This window comes from Arvicola amphibius, chromosome 7 (assembly GCF_903992535.2).
Source record: "Arvicola amphibius chromosome 7, mArvAmp1.2, whole genome shotgun sequence".
In the NCBI taxonomy this organism is placed as follows: Eukaryota; Metazoa; Chordata; class Mammalia; order Rodentia; family Cricetidae; genus Arvicola; species Arvicola amphibius.
The window spans coordinates 93,196,942-93,221,304 of NC_052053.1; the positions used below are offsets into that span (position 1 = coordinate 93,196,942).

The window sequence follows — 24,363 nt, forward strand, 5'->3', positions numbered from 1 at the left end:
ATCTCCCCCCGACTCCCATCTCTCCAGCCGGCATCTTGTACTGAGTCTTTTCTCTACCTGCAGAGTGAGCTGTTCCACCGTCTAGAGAAAGCGCAGGGTAGAAGGCAGGACTGGGCAGGTCACGCTGAGTGGATCTGGGGAGGAGGGTGAGGGAGATGTCTAGAGGTGGAAGGTGATTCGAAAAGAGACCAGCTTCCCAAACAGGTGAGCCAAACATGGAAAAAAGAGACAAGCAGAATCCCTAGAGCCTGGAGGAGCTCCCTGAAGCCAAGGAGAAACACCAGTCCCAAACCAAAAGGAAGTTGTTTGTAGAACGCTAATGGAGGAAACGAGGGAAGGTGCTCTCCAGGGTTGGTTTCTTAGAAAATATTTATTTAGAACACTATCAACTCCCTGCCCTCCTCCTTCTGCGCTGTGGGTCTGGGGCATCATCCATGACACTTGGTGCTGCGTCTCCACTCATGTGGGGTCCATGGCATTGGCTATACTCTGCTGAGAGTCCCTCTGGCCACTACAGTTCTTGTGTTCAATGCTTGTCCAGGCCTCTGCCGCTGGGTCTCCAGATGGGGGATGAGGGTAACCAGGCTTTGGTTTACATGCCCCTCCCAAGGCCTGCCGGAGTAGCGTCGTCGACTAGGGCGCTGTCCTCGTCCTGTCTGGAAGGTCAGGGCTGGAAGCGCGGTGAGCTGATGTGAGGCTGATGGAAGGCATGGGCGCTGTACACCACCTCGGGGGGTGATGGGGTGCCACTGGCCAGCACCGAGCACAGGGGCTCGTGGCTGCTCAGCACGGATGAGAAGTACTTCAGCTCCTCCGTGAGCTGCTTGATCTCTTTGCGCAGAGCTGCGTTCTGTTTCTCCAGGTCTTCACTCTCCTGCGAAGGGACAAGTGGCAGGATGGTAAGTGTCAGCACATTCATGAAGGGCACCTGAGAAATTCTGTGCCCATGAGGATAGGTGCACGTGGACACATATGTTTGTTGGCTGCACCTAGGCATGAGGGGTGCATACACATCAGGTTGACCCACATGCAACTGCCGAGAGCTGTCTGTTTTGACTAATAAAAATAGCAATTTCATCGTCCAATCTGCCTCTTCCCTATTTTATAACAAAACACTGGAGATCGGGTGGTTTGTTTAGCTCAGAGTTCTGGTGGTTCAAGGATAAGGTGACTGAGGGCCGTGCATGGTGGGAAAGGTATGGGCAAGTGGGGAGTGTAGGAAAGCTTGTGTGTAAGAGAGAGGAGGGGTTTGAGTCTCTTTATAACAATCCACTTGTGGTACCCTACCCCATCCCTCAGAAGCGAGAGAGACAAGTTGGGTATGGAGGCACAGACTGTCATCCTAGCACTCAGCATGTGGAGGCAGGAGGATTGGGAGCAGGAGGCCAGCCGGGGCTAGAAAGGAAATATAGTGAAAACCTGTCACCATCACCGTGTCTCTAGATAAACGAGTCTACAGGACTGGGAAACCCGCCTAGTGTGCATAAGGCAATGGAGCCTTAGGTTCAATCACAGTGTACTGAAAAAGAAGGGAGGAAAGGAGGGAGGGAGGGAGGGAGGGAGGGAGGGAGGGAGGGAGGGAAGACAGAAGGAAGAAAGAAAAACAATAGAAAGAAATCGAGAAAGGCATTAACACCTCTTAGGGTGTTAATATACCTAAGATAATATACCTACTATGACCGTCCCTCGCGTGCACCACACACTCCCAACACTGTTGCTCCACTAGGGACCAAACATACATACAAGTTTGGTGGGGTTAAACCATGGAAAACCTCACCCAGGTAGGGCTCATGTGCGTGCGTGCGTGTGTGCGTGCGTGCGTGCGTGCGTGCGTGTGTGTGTGTGTGTGTGTGTGTGTGTGTATAAACCATGGAAAACCTCACCCAGGAAAGGGTGTGTGTGTGTGTGTGTGTGTGTGTGTGTTTGTATATAAACCATGGAAAACCTCACCCAGGTAAGGGTGTGTGTGTGTGTGTGTGTGTGTGTGTGTATAAACCATGGAAAACCTCACCCAGGTAAGGGTGTGTATGTGTGTATGTGAGGTCATATTTGTGCTCTTACGAGTGTGTGTGCAAACATGCCTGCATGTTTTTGCCTCTGGGCTGAGAGTGGCAAGCATATACTAAGAGAAACTGGCATTTGAGCCAGATCCTGAGAGAGTGGAAATCAGTTTGTGAACCTCCCCCGGCAGCCCCACCTTGTGTTCACACATCTCAAGCACTGCCGCTTCCCTTGGGTTCTAGGATGTTTAGAGCAAGCCTTTCTGAATATCGAGGCTCTATAATGAACTTGGCGTTCTATTCTGCTCCCACCTGCCCACAATTGTTGAGTTTCGCAATCCTGTTCCAAACCAGCCCCAACCTTGGACAGTACCCAGCAGACACTCTGTGTTTCTCTCTAAGTGTATACCTGTGATGAAGTTTATAAACATAGGAAGAGATTATCCGCAAATAACCATGAAATGGAACATTTATGACAATATACTATAATCAGAGTTACTGAAGACTTCTGAATTGTTGATTTCTGGAACTTTCCATTTAGCATCCTCAGACCACAGTTGACAGTGGATTAACTAAAACCATAGACGGGAAACCTCAAGTAAGTCCTGTGCTCTCCATGTAAGTAGAGAAGCAACGAGCATTTTGTTCAGATGCATCTTTCCCTGTTGGTAGGGGACCGCATCATCTACCAGCTGCCATGACACGCTGGTACATCCCCAGACCATGTGATTCCCTGAGTGAGCAGATACCTGCTAAGTCCTGGGGTCTCCTCAACTCCCCAGAACGGCAATGGTGCTGGAGGTGCAGAGGAATCTCAGCTCGGTTCAGAAGTCACCTGGCACTAGCAGCTCTTACTTTTGCAGAGCTGGGATTTGAGGAGAAATTTCTCTTTTCCATGTATGTGTTGTGTGCACACATGTATGGGTGCGGGTGCATACACGTGAGGTGTACGTGTAGAGGTCAGAAAGCGACACACACACACACACACACACACACACACACCTTGTAACTTCCTTTCACAGTTTGAGACAGGATCTCTCATTGACCTGACCTTCCAGCTGGCCCACGAACTTGCACGGATCTCCCTCTAGCCTCACCACGGCAGAGGTTCCAGGCACCCGCTCCCTCACCCCACTTTCTACATGGTTATAAAGAACTGAACTCGGGTCCTCAGGGTAGTGCTTTACCAACTAAGCCATCACCCCAGCTCTGGAAATCTGAGCTTCTAACAGGTGTCTTAGGTCATTCTCAGGCAAGCTTGAAAATTATGGTTAATAAAATGCTGGTTAAATGATACAAATAATTATAAAATCTGCTTTAATTATTTCAACATTATTAAATGGCTGCTTGAGCACCCAATGAACTTAAACATTTGTTGACTGACTGGCTGATAACATCAATGGTTGGCATGAGAGCGTTGACTCAAAAGTATAGCGGTTAACAGATATAAGACAACTTGACATTTAAAACTTGCCCTAAATGATCCATCAGGAGTGAGGTGAAGGCTGATGAGAGATGGGATTCATCACTTACACGGCCGGTCATGTAAAACCAGTGCAGACTGTGTCTCCTTTTTAAGTGGTGGAGAAGCACAGGATCCTGACCTTTCCCATCAAGTTGGCTTCTATTTCTTCGGAAGGTCAGCGTGAACTTGCTCAACCTCAGCATTCAGAAAGTTTTCTGAGCTACCCAAGGCCTTCAGTGGGGTGCAAAGGAAACCCCATCTCCAGAGTGGGATGAGGGAAGCCAGAAGGTGGATGGTGGTCAGTCCCTGGCTGCTGCTCCTGCAGACTGTGACCAGCTTGGCACTTCACCGATTCGCGTTTTCTGGCACATTCCAGAGGGAGCTCGGCAAGCCCTTTACCAGGAAGGCACGCACTACCCCTTTACTGAAGGTGGGCGAAATGTGGTGGGGGGGTTCGCTAAGACGGGAATTGGGGCCCCCGGAGTCCTGGCCTTTTCCCCGCCCCCTCTGAGAGTTTCCATTGGTGACAGCATTTACTGTAAGTTCAGTGCTCTGAAGAGCCCGGGCAAACCCCGCTGCAAGGAGGGACGAACTGGGTGGGCGGGTTCTGATCTTCTCCCCGCCTAGAGGCAGGCCCAGCTTTCGGGAAGTGATTGTCACAAGGCCTGCAGATTCCAAAGCCCAAGGTGGGGCTGGCCAGAATAACCACTGCCTGCTGCCTCTAACGGGGGTGCAAAGTTTGTCTTTATCTCGGAAAGCCAGACGACTTCTTTCAAGAGAAATGTCTGTAAGCTCTGGGCCTTGCCCACACCGGCCACTCCCTAGAGAAAGGCTTTGGCTTTGACTTCCCTTGCAGGAGGAAGTGGCTGATCTGGGCCCCATCCCTCTACTCTGCTGGGGACAGCAGGGGCCTGCGGAAGAGACTTACATAGCTGAAGGGACAGTTGGGGGCCGCTGTTTATCCACAAGGACAACATCCATACCCCCTGACTTCCCAGTGTGGGCAGAGACCAGAACTCGGGAGGGAGAAGAGTGAGGGGGGCCTGAAGGAAATTTCCTCTACCCGGCAAGCCTCTGGCCAAGTGGGGAGAGTTAGCCTGCCTCCTGGCTCCCTGTGGCTATTCACTTTTCAGAACGTGGTTTGGCACATCAGGGTTCTCACAATGTCTGCACTGTCGGTATGACCATCCTACCAGGAGGCCAACTGAATTCCCAGAGAAAAACCACACCACTCAGTTTCCTAAAATGCCCACAGGCTGGGGACAGCAGCTGTGAGGAGGAATCGCTAAAGAGCCCCCCACCACCACTAATGCGCCCCCTCACTAATGCGTCTTCTCAGAAGCGTAGAAGCCTCTGATGGTGGACCCACGGCCAGGAAAGAGATCTGCCTCCAGTTGGACTCCTTTCTGCCTCTCCTGCATTGAGGACCTGACTGCTGAGCTAGGCCAGGAGCAAGGAGAAGACCTCAGCTCCCCCTAATTCCCCCTCCCTTCCTGTGTCCTCCCAAGGAACAGCAGTTTTGGCAATCCTATGACCCCACACAACACCACATAATACCACATGCTGAGCCAGCCCCACCCCTGAAGCCACAGAATTGCCCACTTCCATCCTGCCACCCTGGAAAGGCCCTCCATTGAGGCCAGACCATCCTCCAACGTGAGCGAGGGCCTGGCTCCACGACAACAGGTGGTTGGCCCTTGGGGGATTCGCTTTCCATATTGAATACCAGTTGCTTCACTGAAGACAAGATGATCCCCAAGCTTAGCCAGATACAGGTGCCCGGGGGAGCACTAGCAATGCTGGTGATCAAATCTGGAGTAGGCTTGGGTGTTTCACTGTGACAGGTTCCACAAGACTTGTGTTGGGCTGCTAATACGGATGGTCACAGAAACGGGCTGTCTCTAGTTTTTACCCTTGAATTCTCCAATATTTCAGATTTCCAATTGGAATACCTAAATGTATTAGCAGACTGGAGCCCGTAACCACCCCCTTCCCAGCCTTTTGGGGTTCTTTGTGCATGTGTGTGTGCGCGTGTGTGTGCGTGTGTGTGTCTCAGGCATGAAGATTTAAGTGTCTGTGTGTGGGGAGAGAGTCTTATGGAACCTAGCTAGCCTAGAACTGTCTGTGCAGACCAAGATGGTTAAACTCACAGAGATCTGTTTGTCTCTGCCCGATTACCAGGATTACAGGCGTGTGCCCTTGACCTGCTCTTTTGAGAATTTTATAGTTATCAGCACATTTAATCTTTGCAACACCATTTGTACAGCATGTAACATCTCCCTTTTACAAAAGGGGGAAACTGAGGCACAGAGAAGTTAAGCAACACACTGGAGGTCACACAGCTTGTACCTGCCCTTTGCCTCCTTAGCCATCTTGGGAGCCTGCTACAACCTGAGGAGCCTGAATTACCCCTGCTGGGGTCACTTGCCAAAGGCCACCATCCCAATCGCCCTGCCCCCACGCTGCTCCAAATGCTAATATTCACAGCTCACCCTCCCTCACCTGTGGGGTCACCTGATGCCACTTCTATGAAGAGCTGGGGGTGGTTAAGGAGGAGGCTTCCTGAGGCATGGGAACATTGTGGGAAATCCCCTGCTGGAGGGCTTGAAGAGGAGGTCACTCCGAGCGCCTCAGTTGTGGGGAATCCCCAGGCTGGTCCCTCAGCCCCAGGCAGCTGAGCTGAAGGAAGATTGGGAGCAGCTGGCACCTCCTGGCTGGGGTCTGGCCTGAGCTCAGCAGGGACTCCCTAGACATACTCCATAGAGCTCTGCTCTGCTCCTGCAGGCTCTTAGGGAGTGCTTTGGCCTTCCTGCATTTCCCTTATTGAAAAATATGTATTTTATGTGCATGTTTGCCTACTTGTATGTTGTTACACCATGATGTTCCTGGTGCCTGTGGAGGTCATAAAAGTTTATCAGATCCCCTGGAATGGAGTTACAGGTGGTTGTGATCCACACTGTATGTGGTGCTGGACATGGAACCCGGGCTCTCTGGAAGAGCAGCCTCCACTCTTAACCACTGAGCCATCTCTCCAGCCCCACCTTCTTGTATTTAAAAAAAGCCTTTTCCAGAGGTTGCACATAACCTCAGCGCTTCTCCTGCTCAGAGGAATGCACATGCTATCATTGGCATGATGAGCTTGCAACTCACATGCATTTGGAGTAGATGCCACCATGTGCCACACATCAAGAACACGTGGCAAGCGGAGTCTACAGTTCCTGAAGAATGTTTCCAACTGAGAGGTGGGCTGCTGCTCCCCAGGAGAGGGAGGGCTAGGCCTCCGTTGCCTCTCACCTGAGGGGAAGAGTCACCACATACTAAACTCTGGATCTGTCTTTAGGCCCCAGTCCTAGGTAGCTGGTCTGTCATACCAACCGTGCCCTCAGGGCCCTGTCTGGTCAAGGGATTGGAAGGTTGTTGCCTGGCCTCATTTTTCCTCATAGTTTGAAAGACACTAGAGCTTAGCTCACTCAGCATCCATCCTCTCCAAACACCCAACTGCTTTCACCTTGAGAAACAAACCCCCAGCTTTCTTGCCTCTGGAGCAAAGTATGCTCTAGTTTGTGCAAGAGTGTGCATGTGTGTACATGCGAGCGTGCGTTCGTCTGTGTGTCTGTGTGCCTGTGTCTGTGTGTGTGTGTATGACAGAATTATGACTGGTGATATGTAGACAGAAGGAGAGGGACAGGAGATTCTCTTTCATCTTACATGGTATAACGGCTGGGCAAGGACAAACCCACCCTCCTTCAACACGAAGTGAGGCCTGGAATGTCAGCAGCCGTGTTGAGGCCTCAAGAAGAAAGCTGTGCTGATGCCCGTGGCGCAGTCTGGAGGGCTTTGTTTTTCTGTCTCTGATCTGCTCTTTCCATTCTGAGCTTCTTGTTATGTAAGAAAAAGAAACCGTGGCTAGCCACTGCCTCCCCATGATGGCCTATCTATTACATGTAGCTGACTGGATTCCTAAGAATCCCAATCCAGAAAAACAGAGCACAGAGGCTTGAAGCGGCACGAGGAGCTGGGACAGAGGACCGGGGTGTTCACGCACTTGGCTGAACAGACTGACTCCACACAGTCTGTTGCGTGCCCCCGTGGTTACTTCTGCCCCTGTCTCTTCATCCGTTTCTGGTGCCCCAGGTTGCTTTTAGCCCAGAGTCTCTGTCTTTGGTCCCTTTCCCCCAGATCCTCCCAACTTCTGCTTTGAGTCACACTTCATCTCCAGTATTGGGGCTGGAGAAAGTCTCCCTGCATAGCTGCCGTCCTCCTGTCCTGAGGCTACTTTCAGCATTGTCCTGCTTCATTCTTTCCAAAGCACTTCTCAAGCTGTGTGATTGACAGCACCCCCATCCACCCCATGCAGACTCTACAGTCTGGGCCCTGCCCTGTGTCCCTCAGAGGCCCCAGTTTCATTGTTCTGCATGGGGCACAGGCATCAAGATTTTAAAAAGACTTCCCTCACATGCCCAGTGCTTAGCCAAATTGAGAATCATGTTCACTGTGGTTTTTAACACCAGTATAATAGCATAGCTAATAATTATTACATTTATTTAATGTTTTATTTCATTAAACATATTTTTTCTTTTTTTTGTTTTGTTTTTAGATTTTTGTTTGTTTTTCAAGGCAGGGTTTCTCTGTGTAGCTCTGGCTATCCTGGAACTCACACTGTAGACCAGGCTGGTCTTGGACTCAGTGATCTGCCTGCCTCTGCCTTCCAGGTATGGCCCTCCCACCACCTTGGCTACATTAAATTTATGAGTAACATAAAACAAAGAATGTTAGAGTTGGATGGAAATTTCTAAAATAATTTTTCTAAAACATGGAATTTTAACATAATATACAGTTGGTGAAAACGATGTTCAGAAGAGCTCTTAAAGGTTAAATTTATTAATTGTGATCATTACTGTGTGCATGAAGATAGGCATGCATGAGCCGTGGGCAGGTCTGTGGAGGTCAGAGGTCATCTTTCTGGAGTCAGTTCAATGAGTTCCAGGGATCAAACTCAGGTTGCCAGGCTGTGCTGCGGGCAGTTTCCCCCTTGAGCATCTCTCTGGCCCTAGTACTCCTGGTTCTGACAGGGAGCAGCAGGAGGTGGGGATCCATGGAATCTTACTAGCTAAACCTTGGTCACACTAGTTCTCGGGTTGGTGAGCTTCCCCCAGGGCAAAGGGAAGGTACCTCATCTTCATGGTTAGCCCACAGTGATAAGACAGGGACAGGACATCCTAAATGCTCAACAAATTTGTATTGCTGTTTGCCAGCCTGGGATGAGGCAAATGCCTGTGGAGGTATCAGGCTTGTGACATCCTGGCTATTGGTGAGTGCTTTACCCAGCCTTCCAGCTTTAGCAGCTTCTGCTTTGTACCTCAGGACAGTCACAAAAGAATCTAAGGTCCTTTTTTCAAAGGGCCCCGGCCATGTAGAGAGGGGGAATAGCCAAGGTATACCACTCTACCACTACCTCGGCTTTGAATGTAATCTTCCTCACGTGGGCTTGACCAAGTCAAGGCAACTCAGGCAGATACAGAGGATGGCCCTGTGGTGAACAGCAAACTTAGAGTTCTCATGAACACCCCAACAGAAAGACATAGTTCTCAAGAGGAGAAAACGCAGAGTGAATTTGTGTGTTTTCCCATTTGTGATAAGAATTCAGGTTCGCTGGTGAAAGGCCCTTAGCTTGGGAGGTCTCGGCCCTAGTTGGGGAACCTGACACTGTTGTTCTGATAATTTGCTGTCTATCTGCCTTCTTAATCTTTATGTTGATAGCCACAGACTAGTGTTGCCAGCAAGCTTGGCCAGAGAGAAGCGCCTTCTGCTGTGCTCAGACCCGTCGCGGGACAGAGTGCAGAGAATAAGGGACTACTGAGTACTCAGCCCCAGACGGCACATCAATATCAGCTCCCAGCCCTTCCACCAAGGCTCAGAGAACTCCACAGAAGAGGGGGCAGAAAGAACGGGAGGATGGGGGTGGGGAAGCACTGTGAAACGCTGTCTGCTGGGTGTGGTGTGGCCATTCAACTTACAAACTCACTGCAGCTGCCTCTACCTGACAAGATCAGTGGACAGTCCGATGGGCAACTTTAGTTGGACTCGGTGGATTAAAACAATTTTTTTTTAAAGAGAAAGGGAAGGGAATGTGTTGGGGAGATTAAGAGGAGAGAGTCGGGGTAGGATGAGCAGTAGGCGCTGTCTAAACGTAGGAAATGATCCAAGATTTAATAAAAGATACTCTATTTTTAAAAAAGGTTTACGTTGAGAGCACTCCCCAGCCTGGATTAGAATGATCTTCGTATGCTCCACCTTCCCAGCCTGGATCCTCCCTGCTTATCTGATTTGTCCCTGCCACTCCGACTCTGTGCCTCACTGTCCTTTTCTGATGCCCCAAGTCTCTGCCATTGGTCTCCTGGCCCCAGATCTTCCCAGCCTCCTCTTCGGTTTGCACTTTATCTCCAGAGTCAGGGCCTTGGGAAAGGCCCTGACGCCCCCATCACTGCCCTAGCCCTGCCCCGAATTCACTTTCAACATTGTGGTATTGCATTTTCTTCAAAGCGTTTTTCACAGGGTATAGTCAATGAGAGCCTCTATTTGTCTGGTTTCCTGACCTACAGTTGAATGGAAGGCCCATGAAACCAAGGACTTGGGCTTCCTTGCTATAATCTCAGTGTCTAAGAGAACCACACGTGCAGGAAACTGGCCAATACTCGTCAAGTGGATGGAGCATTTCTGCTGGTGGGTGCTGAGACAAGGGTCTGCCTTTACCGTCTGCTGGAGCTCCCTGCTGATTGACAAACAGAGGACATGTTCCTGAGCCAGCTGAGTCCTTCTGGGTGTTGGAAGTTGCCTCCTGGTCCTAAGAATTTTTGAACCTTATCATTTCCTTTGTGTTTGTAAGTTGTCCAGGTCACTGTCCTCGGTTCCCCCACACTTCTGGGATGGTCCAAGTCCTCCTGCTGCTCAGGTGTGATGTTTACTGTGTCCTTTTTCACTCCCCACAGTGCTCCAGCTTGGAGGATCAACCACAAGGTCTCCTACCCACACCTGACAACACCTCTCCCTCAGTTCCCTTCAGAGTTCTCCCAGCTTTGACCGCTTTCCTTATAAGTAAAAAGTAAAATAAAGCAATAAAAATAAAAACATACAGTATACCTAGATTTAAGATATTAATTAATTAATTTGAAATAGAGTCTCACTACGTACCTCTGCTGGCCTGGTCCTCACCATAGAGACTACAGAGACTAGACTGGCCTTGAAATCAGGCAGATCCACCTGCCTCTGCCTCGTGTGCTGGGATTAAATGCCTGCACAACCAGGTCTGGCTTTAAGGAGCTTTTAAAATGTAAAACACTAACCATCCTAGTCCCGAACACTTGTTTTTGTTTTGCTTTGTTTGTTTTGAGACAGGGTTTCTCTGAGTAGCTATGGCTGTCCTGGAACTCACTCTGTAGATCAGGCTGGCCTCAAACTCATAGATCTGCCTGCCTCTGCCTCCTGAGTGCTGGGATTAAAGACTCACCACAACTGGCCCTAACACCTGCTTTCATTTCTACTATTAATTGGCATCTTGTCTTTTAAAACAAATGTGCCTACTTGATTCTGTAAAATCTCGACCCTGGTGCAAAGACAGTTTGTCCTTTGTGTTTTGTCGCGGCTCTGTCGTGGCTACCTGGCCGCAACTACCATCTTCTCATGGCTACTTCATCAAATGCATGCTCAGCAGTTTACGTGAAATAGCTGCCTGGTGCGGGACATTGCAGTGGCTGTAAAATGTCCCTGCTGTAAAGAACACTAGAAATGATGCCTCAATGCACACTGGGCTCTGCCTTTGCGCTCTTCGTTCCTGGGATAAATTTCACAGGGATTAGTGGGGCAAAGAGCATCATCAACCCCCCCAGTTTTCAGTAGGGATTGTTAAAAAGGATCATCCCTATAGCAAACAGTAAGTGCCTGCCCCAAGATGATGGCAGTTCCTGGGATCTTACACTGCTGGGCCCCATGGCATTGAGAGCTGGCCCAGGGAAACACTAAGTGTTAGGCTTTCTATATTAAATAATCTTGCCAATTAGTTTTGTGAAGGTTTCTTAATATCATCTTACTGGTACAAGTTACCAATTTCTAATGAAGAAAAAAATCTTTAAAAAAAAGAACCGTATTAAAAAAAAAAGAACCGTATATGTCTGTCTCAGTTAAATGGGGGTAATTGTTCCGGTCAGGGGACATGTGGCAAGTTCTGGATGTCATAACTGGAGGAAGACGGGTGCACTGTCATCTGCTGGGTAGAGTTTTACATTCTACAGCACACAGGACAACCATATGATATAATCAGAATTATTAGCGGACCTGGGGGTATGGGCCTGCAATCCTAGCTGCTTGGGAAGATGAGGCAAGAATATTGAAAGTTAAAGGTCTACCTAGGCTCTAAGGTGAGTTTAAGACCAACCTGGGTAGCTCCGTGATACCTTGTCTCAAAAATTTAAATGTAGAGGGGGAAAAGACTAGGGGTATAGTTCAGTGGAGAGTGTCTGGCCAGCATGTATAGGTCCTAGACTCAATCCCCAGTACCGGGGGAAGAGAAAAAACTGTGAGACTCAAAATGTCAATCACCCTGAGGTTGAGAAACGCTGCCTCGATGTGATGCGTGTTGTTTTCATCGTCAGAACAGAAAATTAGGTTATTTTCATTTGGCTAGGAAAAATGTGTGTAAGCTTTCTGTGCGCGGTCTCTGCCCACTTATGGATTGGTGTCTTGATGTTTTTCTTTTTCAAAAGATGTCCTTTCTTTCTTGGTATACACATTAAATCTTAGTGCATTTAATTTCATCCTAATATTTTCTTCAAAGCTATCATCATCCTTATGGGTCCTTGCCTTTAAATCTTCTAAATACGCATTTAAACCCCAGGCCTTCCCCCACCTTAACGCTTTTCAGGGTCTCTTGCTGTTGTTGAATGTTCTAGAACTAATGAGAATCTTGCTGTGTGAGCATTCTGGCCATCAGTCTACTTCATGGCTAACCCTTTATGAAATGACAGATGGGAACAGCAAAAACAAACAAACAAAACCAACAAAAACTCAAAAAACACAAAGCTCAGAGTGGCACAACACAAATGCAGGCTGCTAGGGAGGCAAAAACTTGGGTATCCTTAAGAAAAGACATTGGTTTCCTCACTGGGAACATGATAGGTTGGTCTAAAATCCCCCCAAGTTTCCTTTTTTTAAATATCTTGCTCCAAGTATTGCCACAGTTCTTGGCATTTCCTGTACAAGCCACTATGTGGACTGTGGTGAGACCCTCTGTGTGAAGACCAACTGAAAGGACTTTTATCCTGTGGACCAGTCCATTGCTGTGGGAAGCAGGGGCCGCCCTGAGGATGGCCTCCTGAAGACACTTGTTGAACGGAGTAGCTGTCGGCTTGTGACCTGGTACCCACACTCCAGTTTAGACAGGCGTTCTTCAAGTGTGGATACCTCCCAACCCTAACACACCAGCCCGTCATCCTTGGATAAGTCGCTGGGGTGGCAGATTGCCTTGGTGTGCTCTTCCTTAACTAAAATAGCTGATCTGCAGAAGACTGGAGCCTTTTCTGATTGCTTACACAGCACTTGCTCGTCATAATAAAACTGCGAGGAGTACCAGGAGTAAGGCAATTGCCCAAGCCCAGTCACCCACGAGTAACCACTATTTGTATTTTGAAGACTCTGCTTCTAACCCCCAACCCCCAGGCTTTACATTAACAGATGGTGCTCTGCACGCTCCTCATGCCTTGCTTGCTTAACTCAGTTCAGTCTCAGAGACATCCTCTAAGTCAACCAACATAGGTCTCCATCACAGTCACGTCTAATGCCAGCCTCAAACTGTTGTAGAAATGGATCACAGTCTGCTCAATACCCCGCTGCTAACCTTCTGCCTAATGTTACAGCATCCCTAGTGTTTGCTGTCCACAGACACCCGTGCTGCAAGCATCCTCTCTGTCCTCTTTGCCTTACACCTTTATAAGTGCAAGTACTGTCTCCAAGGGTCATTCTCATGTACAATATTGATGCAATGCAACCTTCTAAAAATGGATACATGTATCACATGTATATATATGTGTGTGTTCATGTGCGTGCGTGTGCATGCTCCTGTACACACGCGCGCGCGCGCGCGCACACACACACACGAGAAAGAGAGAGAGATCTTTATCTTGATGAAGCCTAAAGATGAGCTGAAAAAATAAGAATTTTTGAAGGCAATGATAAATAGTAAAGAATAAACTCAGCTAATGATCCAAGGAAGATACAAATAGACAGTATGTTTAGTGGTGAGGAAGGAGGGCTCTGAAGGTCAAGCTGTGTAACCTTGGGCAAATTACTTAATGCAAAGGATTTATTATTATTATTATTATTTGCAGCGCGAGCGCTACACTGCTGGTAGGGCACCAAACACACAGAACCTGAACATGGCCAGGTGTTCAATTATCACATTTTTTTTTTTTTTTTTTTTTTTTTTTTTTTTTTTTTTTTTTTTGGTTTTTCGAGACAGGGTTTCTCTGTAGCTTTTTTTAGAGCCTGTCCTGGAACTAGCTCTTGTAGACCAGGCTGGCCTCGAACTCACAGAGATCCGCCTGCCTCTGCCTCCCGAGTGCTGGGATTAAAGGCGTGCGCCACCACCGCCCGGCCAATTATCACATTTTTTAAAAGGAATTCAGAGTGATGGAGATAGCATAGAGGAGTCTGTTTTCCGGAGATGATTCACTGGCTTTATATCGAACTTTTAAAAGGTTGAACTAGCCAGAACATTCCTTCATGTTTTATTATTTTAGAGCTTTGAATTCTTTATGCTAATAAACCCTAAGGCATGGTCTCTCAGAGACAGACAAAGAACTACAGAAACGATAGAGGACCCTGCCGAGCCACCTCAGCAGACCGAGAGCTCACCGTCTTTGGGAATTTCTCCACTATTTAGTTTCCCTCTAACTTGTGCTCATGTTTCATGGCATTAACTCAGTTACATGAATTCCCTGTCACAGATGTCTCTGTCCTGAGCTGTGGCAAGATTCCTCCAGGGACCCACAGCAGCCATTCCCTGGCTCACCACCTTTGAAGGGAGCACTGGTTTCCAGTTTCCAGATGTGGCGTCGGCTCTCAAGCTACCTTGCTTCAGTTTACCCTGGAGACTAGATCTCACGGGACAACAACACTCTCTGGGATGACGCTGCTGGCCACCCCCCACCTCCTCTACTTTGAGCCTTCTAACGAACAATGCTTCTAAATTGATCTTGGTTCTGTTTTCACTCACCCTGGACATTGACGCAAAGTTGCCTAAGCTGGAAGGTGCCAGAGAGCCTCCACTGGCAGCAGGATGGCCTGCCACAGGAAAATGACTTGCTGTACCTTATGTACCTTACGGCGTTCCATCTCATACTGTGGACCTCAGGGTCACTCAAATCTCAATGATAGTTGCCTCTCGAAAGAACTGAGATAAAAAAGATTAAGAATGCAAATGATACTCCTCCTGTGCTGTGGGACAATGGTCTGTACCCTATCAACTATATTTTAATAAATTGTTGATTGGCCAGTAGCCAGGCAGGAAGTAGAGGCTGGGTGACCAGGCAGGAAGAGGCGGGGCAATGAGAACAGGAGAATTCTGGGAAGAGGAATGACTTAGTCTTCAGTCATCACCCAGACATAGAGGACGCAAGATGTGACTGCCTCGCCGAAAAAGGTACGAAGCCACGTGGCTAACACAGACAAGAATAATGGGTTAACGTAAGATGTAAGAATTAATTAATAAGAAGCCTGAGCTACTAGGTCAACCAGTTTATGATTAGTGTAGACCTCTGGGTGTTTATTTGGGACTAAGTGGCTGTGGGACCTGGTGGGACAGAAACATCAGTCAACACTCCTGTCTTACAACTTCAGTGAGACTTTTTGGAAATAGATAACATCAATAAGTTCGGGTGATCCATTTGAAACTTGCTTATATAGTTACTTATGCTCAAACAGATTAAAAATGTGGTTTGAAGCAAACTAGATACTGTATTTACACTTTTCCTACCTAGGAGTCTGGGAACTTGGGGCTGGTAAGATGGCTCAGTGGGTAAAGGTGCTTGCTGCCAAGGCTGATGATTTCAGTTTTATCCCTGGGACCTACACAGCGGAGGGATAGAACTGACTCCCGTGGGATGTCTGATGACCGCCACACATGCATGGTGGCATGCATGCACCTTCCCCCATAATAAACAAGCAAACAAACAACAAATACTTCATTTAGGAAATTTTTAAAGAGGAGCTGAGCAGAGGGCTCAGTGGTTAAGGCTGTCTACTGCTCTTGAAGAGGACCTGAGCTCGGTTTCCAGTTCCTATGGCTCACAGTTCCACAGGGTCGACACCTCCTTCTGTCTTTTATGGGCACTTGTACGCATGTACTTGCACACACACACACACACACACACACACACACACGGCTTAAAAAACCTTTGAAACTATTTTAGAAAAGGACATGATAGTCTTTTACATTCAAATGCAGCTCATTTTAACAGTTCTATAATAGTCCACTCAGAATAAACTATCACTTACTCAACCCCCCCCCCCTTGTTAAATAATTTATTTAAATGTGCCTTCATGTGAAGGTGTCAGATCCCCTGGAACTGGAGCTACAGACAGTTGTGAGCTAGCATGTGGGTGCTGGGAATCGAACCCGGGTCCTCTGGAAGAACAGCCTAAGTGCTCTTAAATGTTGAGCCACCTCCCCAGCCCCTCAACGACCCTTTTACTGATGGATATTTAACTCATTTCCAGTCATTACAGATCAGCGGTAGAGCATTTGCCCAGCCTTGCACAAGTCCCTGGGTTCTATCCTCAGTACTACCAACACAAAACAAAAACGAAGAGAAAAAAGAAAACCCAGCAGAGAATTACATCATCAATAGCATCCTGGCAAATCACTGGAGACAGGGAAGGGGCACCTGCCATCGGAGTGGGCCTGGTCTAGCTGCCATCTGTTGGGTTACAGCAATTGGTCTTGCTAAGGGAATGTGATGCTCGCTCTCCCCTCTGCCTCGGCCATTTCCTGTGCCAGCGTCATCTTTCACCCGTCAGCCTGGCAAGGAAGTCTCACACTCACCATAATTGGTATTGTCCTGAGGAGGCCGCCCCATCTTCACATAGTTAAGCACATTCTATTTCTCCCTTTCTGTTACTCTGCAGTCACTGCTGGCTTTCCTTTGAGATCAGTCACTTCCCTGGCTTAGAACTTTCACATACGCGGTAAATGCGCCTCTTTGGCTCGCAAGCTTCATAGCTTATTTCCTCCCAGTTTTCCATTTGCTTTTGGTTTTGCATATAGTATTTGGAGCTATGTAGACTTTTAAAAATGTCTTCCCGTTTTCGAGATGGGATCTCACTATGTACATGAAGCTGGTCTTGAACTCACAGAGACCCACTGGCCTCTGCCTCCCAAGCTAGGATTAAAGGCATGTGCTACCATACCCGACCATTTAAAAAAAATTTGGTGTAAGTATAAGTCATATTTGTATATCAGTATTTTCTTTTATGACTTTCTATTTTATTTGAATTTTTTTTCATGCCAAGATATATTTTTAAATGTCGTATTTCCCCTTAAGATGTCTTTAGTTTCCTTAAAAAATATTTGATCTACTTATTGTATAAGGAATGAGGGCTCCTGCCTTTTGTTTCTTCAAGTGACCAGTCAGGTGTCCCAACTCTATCAGAATAATTCAACTTCTCTGACTGGGTAGAAATGTCACACTAATTGTTTTGTGTTTATATCTGTGTCTTAGAAACCATCACACACATTTCATAATTATGAAACTGTGAACAGAATCACAAATACGTTTTGTGTGGAGTTAGTCAACGCTGAGGACATTGTCACATGGTTGTCACAGGAGGCTCCTCCCCACCTCTGTCACCTGAAAAGCAATCAGGGCACCTTGCTTGATGACAGAACAGATATTCAAAATGCTAAATGGCAAACATCTCAGAGTTTCACAGGAAAGGCTAGGCTACTGGGAGCTTTAAGGAAGATATTAGTGCCAACACACGACATTAAGAAGACACTGGCAGTCCAGCGTATATGAGGCTAGGACCCTATCCCTTACTTGATTATATTCCCACTAACCCATAAACCATATTTTCAAATTCTCAGTGGATGAACCCTGCGGCCGGAAGATGGTTCCAGAACCTTACGCGGAGAGAAAGCATGGAAAGGAGTCAAGGGCAAACTGAGATTTGAAACTGAACTCACTGGAGCAAGTGGGAATTTTTTACTCTGAAGCACACACGTATTAAAGAGGGTGACTGAGAGGGGTGACTGTCTGCAGGAGGACATGCAGAGTTCAAACCACAGCCAAACTCTCCGCGTGTTGGCAACTGCGTGTTGCTGTCAAAAGCTTCCACCCGAAGCCATGGAATGGAGCGTTAGGTTATAGTGACGGCAGGCCACAGACTCTGAGACCTGTTCACTGAGTGGAATGTGAAGGCACACTACAGTGTCCCGAAGAAAGGAGCAGGGAAAGAGTTTAGATACAAGGAAACGGGGATGCTGTAGGGATTGAGGCTGCGACATGAGCATGGCCGTGATGACCCCGTGACCCCGTGGACCCACAGAACACCAGAGATTACTCAACTGCAGCTGTAACCAGAGCCAGCCTCTAAACGTTTTGCTTCTACTTCTTGTCTTCCCAAACAGACAACGTGCCTGCTCAAAGACCTCTCCTGGGGGCTGAATTTACAGGGAAGCAGCCTGCAGCTAGAGACAGGGAGACTCTTCAGCTCCTGTGTCTGGAGGGAGGCAGCACTCTGCCACTAGAGGTGACCATGTGTGCACTGGGGGACCTCTTGTAGGGGAAGTGAGGACTGCAGAAGATTCTCAGACATCAAAGGTGTCTGAGCTTTACAGCCTTTAAGAAGTCTCTCAGCACTGAGATTCTGTGGAGAAAATGTACACACACACACATACACACCACACATTTGCATACAATATACACATAATACATACATATATACATACGGGGAAAATACATGTATAAAAGACTTAATTATTTATGTATAAAAGTATACACACGTACATGTATGCCTGCTCAATCTCAGTTTTCATGCTTCTTATACTGTCCCTATAACTCTGGTTGCGCGGAATCATTTGAGGATTTACTGCACACCAGCCACCACACCGAGCGTTTCATCAGCTCTCCCTCCGCAAGCAGTTCCAGCCCTTCCCCATTCTAGAGATAAGGGCCCGACCCGAAGGCCCATAAAGAACATGCCAGGGCTCAGTCACACAGACAGCAAATGGCAGAGTGGCCATCAAAGCCTGGCCCTCCCTGCACAGAGAGTCTGAGCTCAACTTGCTTCTTTTTTTAATATTGCAGACTTCTAAAGTTTGGAGGTGCTTGCCCACCCATGACATTGTCCACTCGCCCACACAAAGAGTATCATACCCTGTTGTAAGTGCGGCTTTGTTGCCGTAAGGGCTATTAAATAAGACCAGCTTAAGCCAGTGCGACTGCTGTTAGATTGTAAGGCCGAAAGGAATCACTGGAAGTGGATGAGTAGCAAGGGAGGAGACTGAGCACCCAGATTGTTGGTCTCAGTCTGCACTGACTAATTGTATTCTTTTTTTTTGTCAGATTGACATGCATCTGTCAGCTGAAACTGGCGTTGGCATATACTGGAGACTATGTTAAGTATCTATCAAACAAAACACGAGCGTAGGCAGAGGGCTTAGGACATCCCGTTCTCAGTTTCCTTAAAGCTAAACAAGAGCTCCCCTCTTTGTCTTCTAAAACTATGCATTGCTTATTCTTTTTTGGGTGTGTGTGTGTGTGTGTGTGTGTGTGTGTGTGGCGTGTATGTGTCTGCTTGTATGTGGGCATACATGTGTATGGGTGCACGTGCATGTGTGAGGCCCAAAGTAGATGTCAGTATCTTCTCCCATCTCTTTCCAACTTCAGGATTGAGTCCGGGTCTCTTGCTGAACCCAAGGCTTGCTGTTTTGGGCTATTCTGGCTATTTTGACTAGTCTGACTAGCCAGCTTGCTCCAAGAGTCCCTCTCTCTACCTCCCATGAACTGGAATTATTGCCATGCCTGTTAGGCTTTCTGCTCCTTATTTGTTTGTTTGTTTGTTTGTTTGTTTTGACAGGGGTTCTCTATGTGGTCCTGGCTACCCTGGAGCTCACTATGTAGACCAGGATGGCTTCAAATTCACAGACATCTGTCACCCTCTGCCTCCTGCCCATTTGGCTTTTATGTCAGTGCTGGGGATCTGAGCTCTGATCCTCATGCTTGCAAGACAAGCACTTTACCCACTGAATCATTTCCCCAGCCCCGTATTACTTCTCCCTGATACAGTTAACACAGTCCGTTGCTATGCTAAACATTTGTTTCATTATCAGCTTATTTGGTTTTGGTGCTTTTTGCACTTTTACCATTGAAGGAAACTTCTAGAATATTGGCAGTATGGAACTGTTTTAGGAGAAAGTGGGGGAAGGAGGATGCAGTGAAGGAAGAATGGCTGACCTGAGGGATTTCCTGGATCCAAGCACTAAGCCATCTCTCTGGAGAGCTAGTCCTGCCCATCAGGTGTTGGCATGCTGGTTGCTCACTTTTTTTTAGTGCCTGCACACCTGGTGTGTATGTGTGCGTGTGTGTGTGTGTGTATGCCGCTTGTGGCATCTGTGCACCCATCACACTCCCTGGAGTACACTTGTTGGCACACTATAGTGAGAATATCAAGATGCAAGATTTAGGGACTGCTCTATGACTCTTAAAAGTGACCAAAACTGTTTACAGGGGAAGGGGAGCTATTAGCTACAGAAGGGAGGGAGGGAGGGATGGAGGGAGGGAGGGAGGGAGGGAGGGAGGGGAGAGGAGGGGAAGGGAAGGGGGAGGAAGGAAGGGAAGGAAGAAGGAAGAAAGGAAGGAAAAAGAAAGGTTGAGCAAGAACACAGTGAATGGGGCAGAGGATAAAGAGGAAAAAGTTTGGGAGCACTGTCCCCAGCTAGTTCTCAGGGTCTCTCCTTATGGCTGTAGGTCTCCCAGATGGGGCTGCAGCTCATCTCCTCCCTGCTAGAAAAGTTTGAGAATATTGGCCACTTAACCAGGATGGTGATTGCCCCAGGTAAGCGCCCTGAAGTGGTGTCTTTCACAGTCCCCAGATATACCATTAACAGTGGAAATCTCAACAGGGAACTTTCATGATGTTGGGGAGGGGCAGAAATTAGGGGCAGCACCATTGACCCCTTGCATTTGGGTGGCAGACCAGCTGCCTTCGGGAGGGATGAGATGTGCAGACCTGAAAGACTGGACTTCCCAAAGCCAGACTTAACATCTAACATCCTCCAAGCAGAAGCCTTCGGCTCACAGTGCCTCAGGAAGGGTGGCACGCTCTCTGCTGTCCCTTACTGAACAGGGAGGCTGCCGGTATCCCTTACCCTGGCACTCTCCTGGGTCAGGAAGATTCAGCCTCTGGTCCTGTTCTCTTCTACTGAGTGTTTTAATACATGCACGGAGAAGGAGCCTTCCTCCCACCCCTCCCCCCTGCAGGTCTCGCCCTGCACTTACTCTGCCCATGGACGTAGTAGCTCCACCACAGCGGAACCATCAAGGCTGGGTCTCACAGCCCCACTGCTGTGGGATGCAGAGCCCAAGGCACAAGAGCATAGTAAGAAGTCTGGTACTCACCAAGTGCAGGGTGTCGGCTTTCTGTGTCTGCCTCTGCCTACTCTTCTGGGCAGCGATGCGGTTCTTCTCCCTCCTCTGAACTTTTCTCACATCATCGGATGAGTCCTAGGAAGCAGTGAGAGCAAGAACTAGGTAGGCCCGTGCCTTTCTCCTAGTCAAAACAGGCTGCTGTTGTGTTTGGCTCGCTCCTTCCTTCCCTTCTGTCCTTCCTCCCTGGCCCTCAGTTCCTTCTATACCATCCATCGCCTTATTTATAAAACACCTGCACTCAAAGACATTTTCTTCAGCATTCCCCGCCACCCACCCTCAGGTCTCCCATGGCCTTCTTTTGATCAATAGAAGTGGAGAGAGACTAAGTCTTCAGAAGGGCTGCTTTGGGAAACAGCAGTTAAGACCATGAAACCTGCCCCACCATCTCTGCCCTCTCCAGAGCTGCTCTACTCCTCACATTCCCTCTCTCCAGTGTGTGTGTGTGTGTGTGTGTGTGTGTGTGTGTGCGTGTGCATTCCCCTTCTTCTGTTTTCTCTGCAAACGTTGTGGAACATCCACTAACTGCCAACTTCTGTGTGAGTGCTTGCAGAGATACGGCGATACAATCCCCCAGCTCTCTGAGCAAGTGCTTGCAGAGATACGGCGATACAATCCCCCAGCTCTCTGAGCAGGCACAGTCAGTCATTCTATTTTACACAGGATGAAGCTGGAGTTCTCCACGCTGGTCCCTGAGCTCATGGCCATCCAGGGGTATGGCATATTCTGGTGCTGATTTTAAAGCCTAAGAATCCCCTTTCCACCAGCAAGTTTCTTGTGCCGCACCCTTAGGCAGAGGGCCCACCCCAGATCTCTCTTTCTTTCGTTCATCTCCTTCATTGTGTAGGCATCTTGAGACCTTCCCAGTCCAGCACACGATGCCGGCTACACATGAGGCTCCAGTATAATATAATATAAGTAAGTCTATGAATTGAGGTGGAGGTCGCCTGCTTTAGCAAGCTGCGGATAGGGCTTTTGGAAGACAAAGCGCTCTTCTGGTGCTCTCTAAGTATGTCCTATAGAAGACTCGGGGAGATGAGCTCCAGCTTTGCCCCCAATACTATAGGTTAGTGAAAATACTAAGAGAAGCCCTTCAGCAACCCCTACCCTGACACAGGGGTCACAGATCCTGGGGCCAGGCTCTGATCCCCTTCCCTCTTTATCCAGAACTTCCAGGTCATTCTAGCAGGAGGACCCTGGGTTAGAGAGAGAAAGAATGCACTCTTCCCACAATGCCACAGGGGACTAGGTTACCATGGAACTGTGAGTAATTTCCTTCTTAAGAAGAGCATGGTACCATCTTCCAGGCAGTCTGAGCGCTCTGATGCCATTGTGGGCAAGGGGCTGACTGTTTACCGCTAGAGGTCTTCACCAGGATGGCGTTTTGATTAGGGGCTTATGGTGGATGTGGTAGCGGATGATTGTTTATGACAGATGGGGAGGGGAGGGTTGTAAACTTTTACTTCAGTTGCAGCATTTGCAAGCCCCCTGGCTACGTGTAAGGTGGGCACTCTATCACTGAGCTATATCTCTTGGTCCAATATGTGTGCTACGAAAAGAATAAAGTTTTTAAGATACGAAGATGTAGGAAAGTTTAATCCGTGGGTCTATGCTGAATGAGAACTTACTAGAGCAAGGGGTGTCAAGACCTTGGTAGAGAGAACTCCAGAAACTATGAGGAGGGAAGGATATTTCATTTGAGGCACCTCTTATGCTGAAACATCTCGGCTTGGTAGTTAGTCAAGACTCTAAGTCTGCCAGAATCCTTCCCACCCTCCCTAGTTTCCCAGACTGATACTAGCTACTAGCGCAGGTCTCCAACAAACCTCCAGGGCCACTGCCTTCTTTCTCTTATCTGGGAGTCACAGGGTCAGAGATCCAGGCTGTGACTTCAGCCTCCCTCCCCACTGGCTGTGCTAGTCACAGAGGCAGCCCTCAGCAGGTAGCTCTAGCCTTCCTTTCCTTCCTGTCTTCGTTGCTTCAGTTTACTGTATTTCTCTGTCCTCCCCTCGGTTCTGTCTGGAAAGCTACAAGTCTAGGATTTGTGTGGAGTCCCCCAGTGCCAGCAGCCTGCTGGAACATTCCTCTCTAGCCATAGACCCCTTCCTCTGAGTTCTGTGAGAGTCACCCTGCCCCTTGCTTCCTAGAAAGTTTTGCGGTGGGAACCTATGTGTGGCAGAAGAGGTGTTCGGCCAGGAATGGAGCAAAGGGGTTTGTGGCGGGATGAAGACTTTGCCACTTGTACCTCAGCATAGCAAAAATACCACAACCAGCGTCTGCTAGAGAGCACTCTGCCAAGTAGAGAACTACTTCCTTCTCCCAAGAGCTCCCCCGGGCAGGACGGGGGAGTCTGTCCCTCTTCCACCACCCCAAGACAATCAGAAATCAGGGGATGTGGGGGTACCTGCTTGCCAGGGGGAGGAGAGCGGCTGAAGCTGGAGTCACTGCTGTCGGAGCTGTGAGGCATGGCTGTAATCTTCCGGGCTCTCCCACAACGTCCCAGATGCCTCTGGGCGATCGGCTCACTAGCTGGCTCCCCTTCCTGACTGCTAGGGGGTCACCAGCCCTCCACTTTCCACAGGTGCCTCCCCTGTTTGCCCGGCAGCCACCTCCGACAGACCCCTGCGTCCTCCTGTCTCTGGGGTGCAGAGGGACTGCTCCCCAAAGGGACATCTCGCTTACTTTGGGGCTTGCGCACACGCTCTCTCTTGTGGTTTCTGGTAATTCAAGCTGGAAGTCACATGGGCGGAAACGTCAACAAGTTAGAAGGTAGTTAGAAAATACATATCTGGGAAAAGACCACAGAATTAGGTGAAAGAAAAAAAATACATAAAACCCCAGTATCTTCCGGCAGTTTGAAAGGCAGAGCATGCTCTCTTCAATTGATGGAGATAAAAGAGAAAAACAGCTAGGCAGGGAAAATCCCCAGCCAGAATTAGCAAGTCCTCTTCTGTCAACATGGCAGAGAGGGGGAACAGCGGGAAAGAGTTTCCACCTTCGCACAACTTGATTTTTAAACCCAAATAAAGCAATAAGACTGGGACCTCTTTCTGGGTTTCACCGGAAAGCAGTTGCCCACCCTGTTTTGGGCTGGGCCTCCTTCATTCACAGTGCAGAGGGGTGGTGGTGGTCTGGGGACAAAGGTAAGGAGGACAATGTCTTTTACCGACTGCCAAACATAAAGTTGGGACCGAGAGTCGCA

The 24,363-nt window shown here is 48.4% G+C and overlaps 1 protein-coding gene across 1 annotated transcript; it reads right to left on the bottom strand.

Moving 5' to 3' along the window:
* Positions 1 to 351: 351 nt before the first annotated feature.
* On the bottom strand, positions 352 to 23,838 carry Batf (basic leucine zipper ATF-like transcription factor). Its single transcript, XM_038337997.1, has 3 exons — positions 23,566 to 23,838; positions 21,135 to 21,239; positions 352 to 874 (listed from the first exon to the last, which is right to left on the bottom strand). The coding sequence occupies exons 1-3, from the start codon at positions 23,626 to 23,628 to the stop codon at positions 665 to 667; spliced, it is 378 nt and encodes a 125-aa protein (XP_038193925.1). The 5' UTR covers positions 23,629 to 23,838; the 3' UTR covers positions 352 to 664.
* Positions 23,839 to 24,363: the final 525 nt, after the last annotated feature.

Coding starts and splice junctions, on each gene's coding strand:
- Batf (XM_038337997.1), bottom strand. CDS start 23,628: ATGCCTCACAGCTCCGACAGCAGTGACTCCAGCTTCAGCCGCTCTCCT. Junction 21,240..23,565: donor CTCCTCCCCCTGGCAAGCAG/GTACCCCCACAT, acceptor ACTGCTTCCTAG/GACTCATCCGATGATGTGAG. Junction 875..21,134: donor AAGCCGACACCCTGCACTTG/GTGAGTACCAGA, acceptor GTCCCTTCGCAG/GAGAGTGAAGACCTGGAGAA.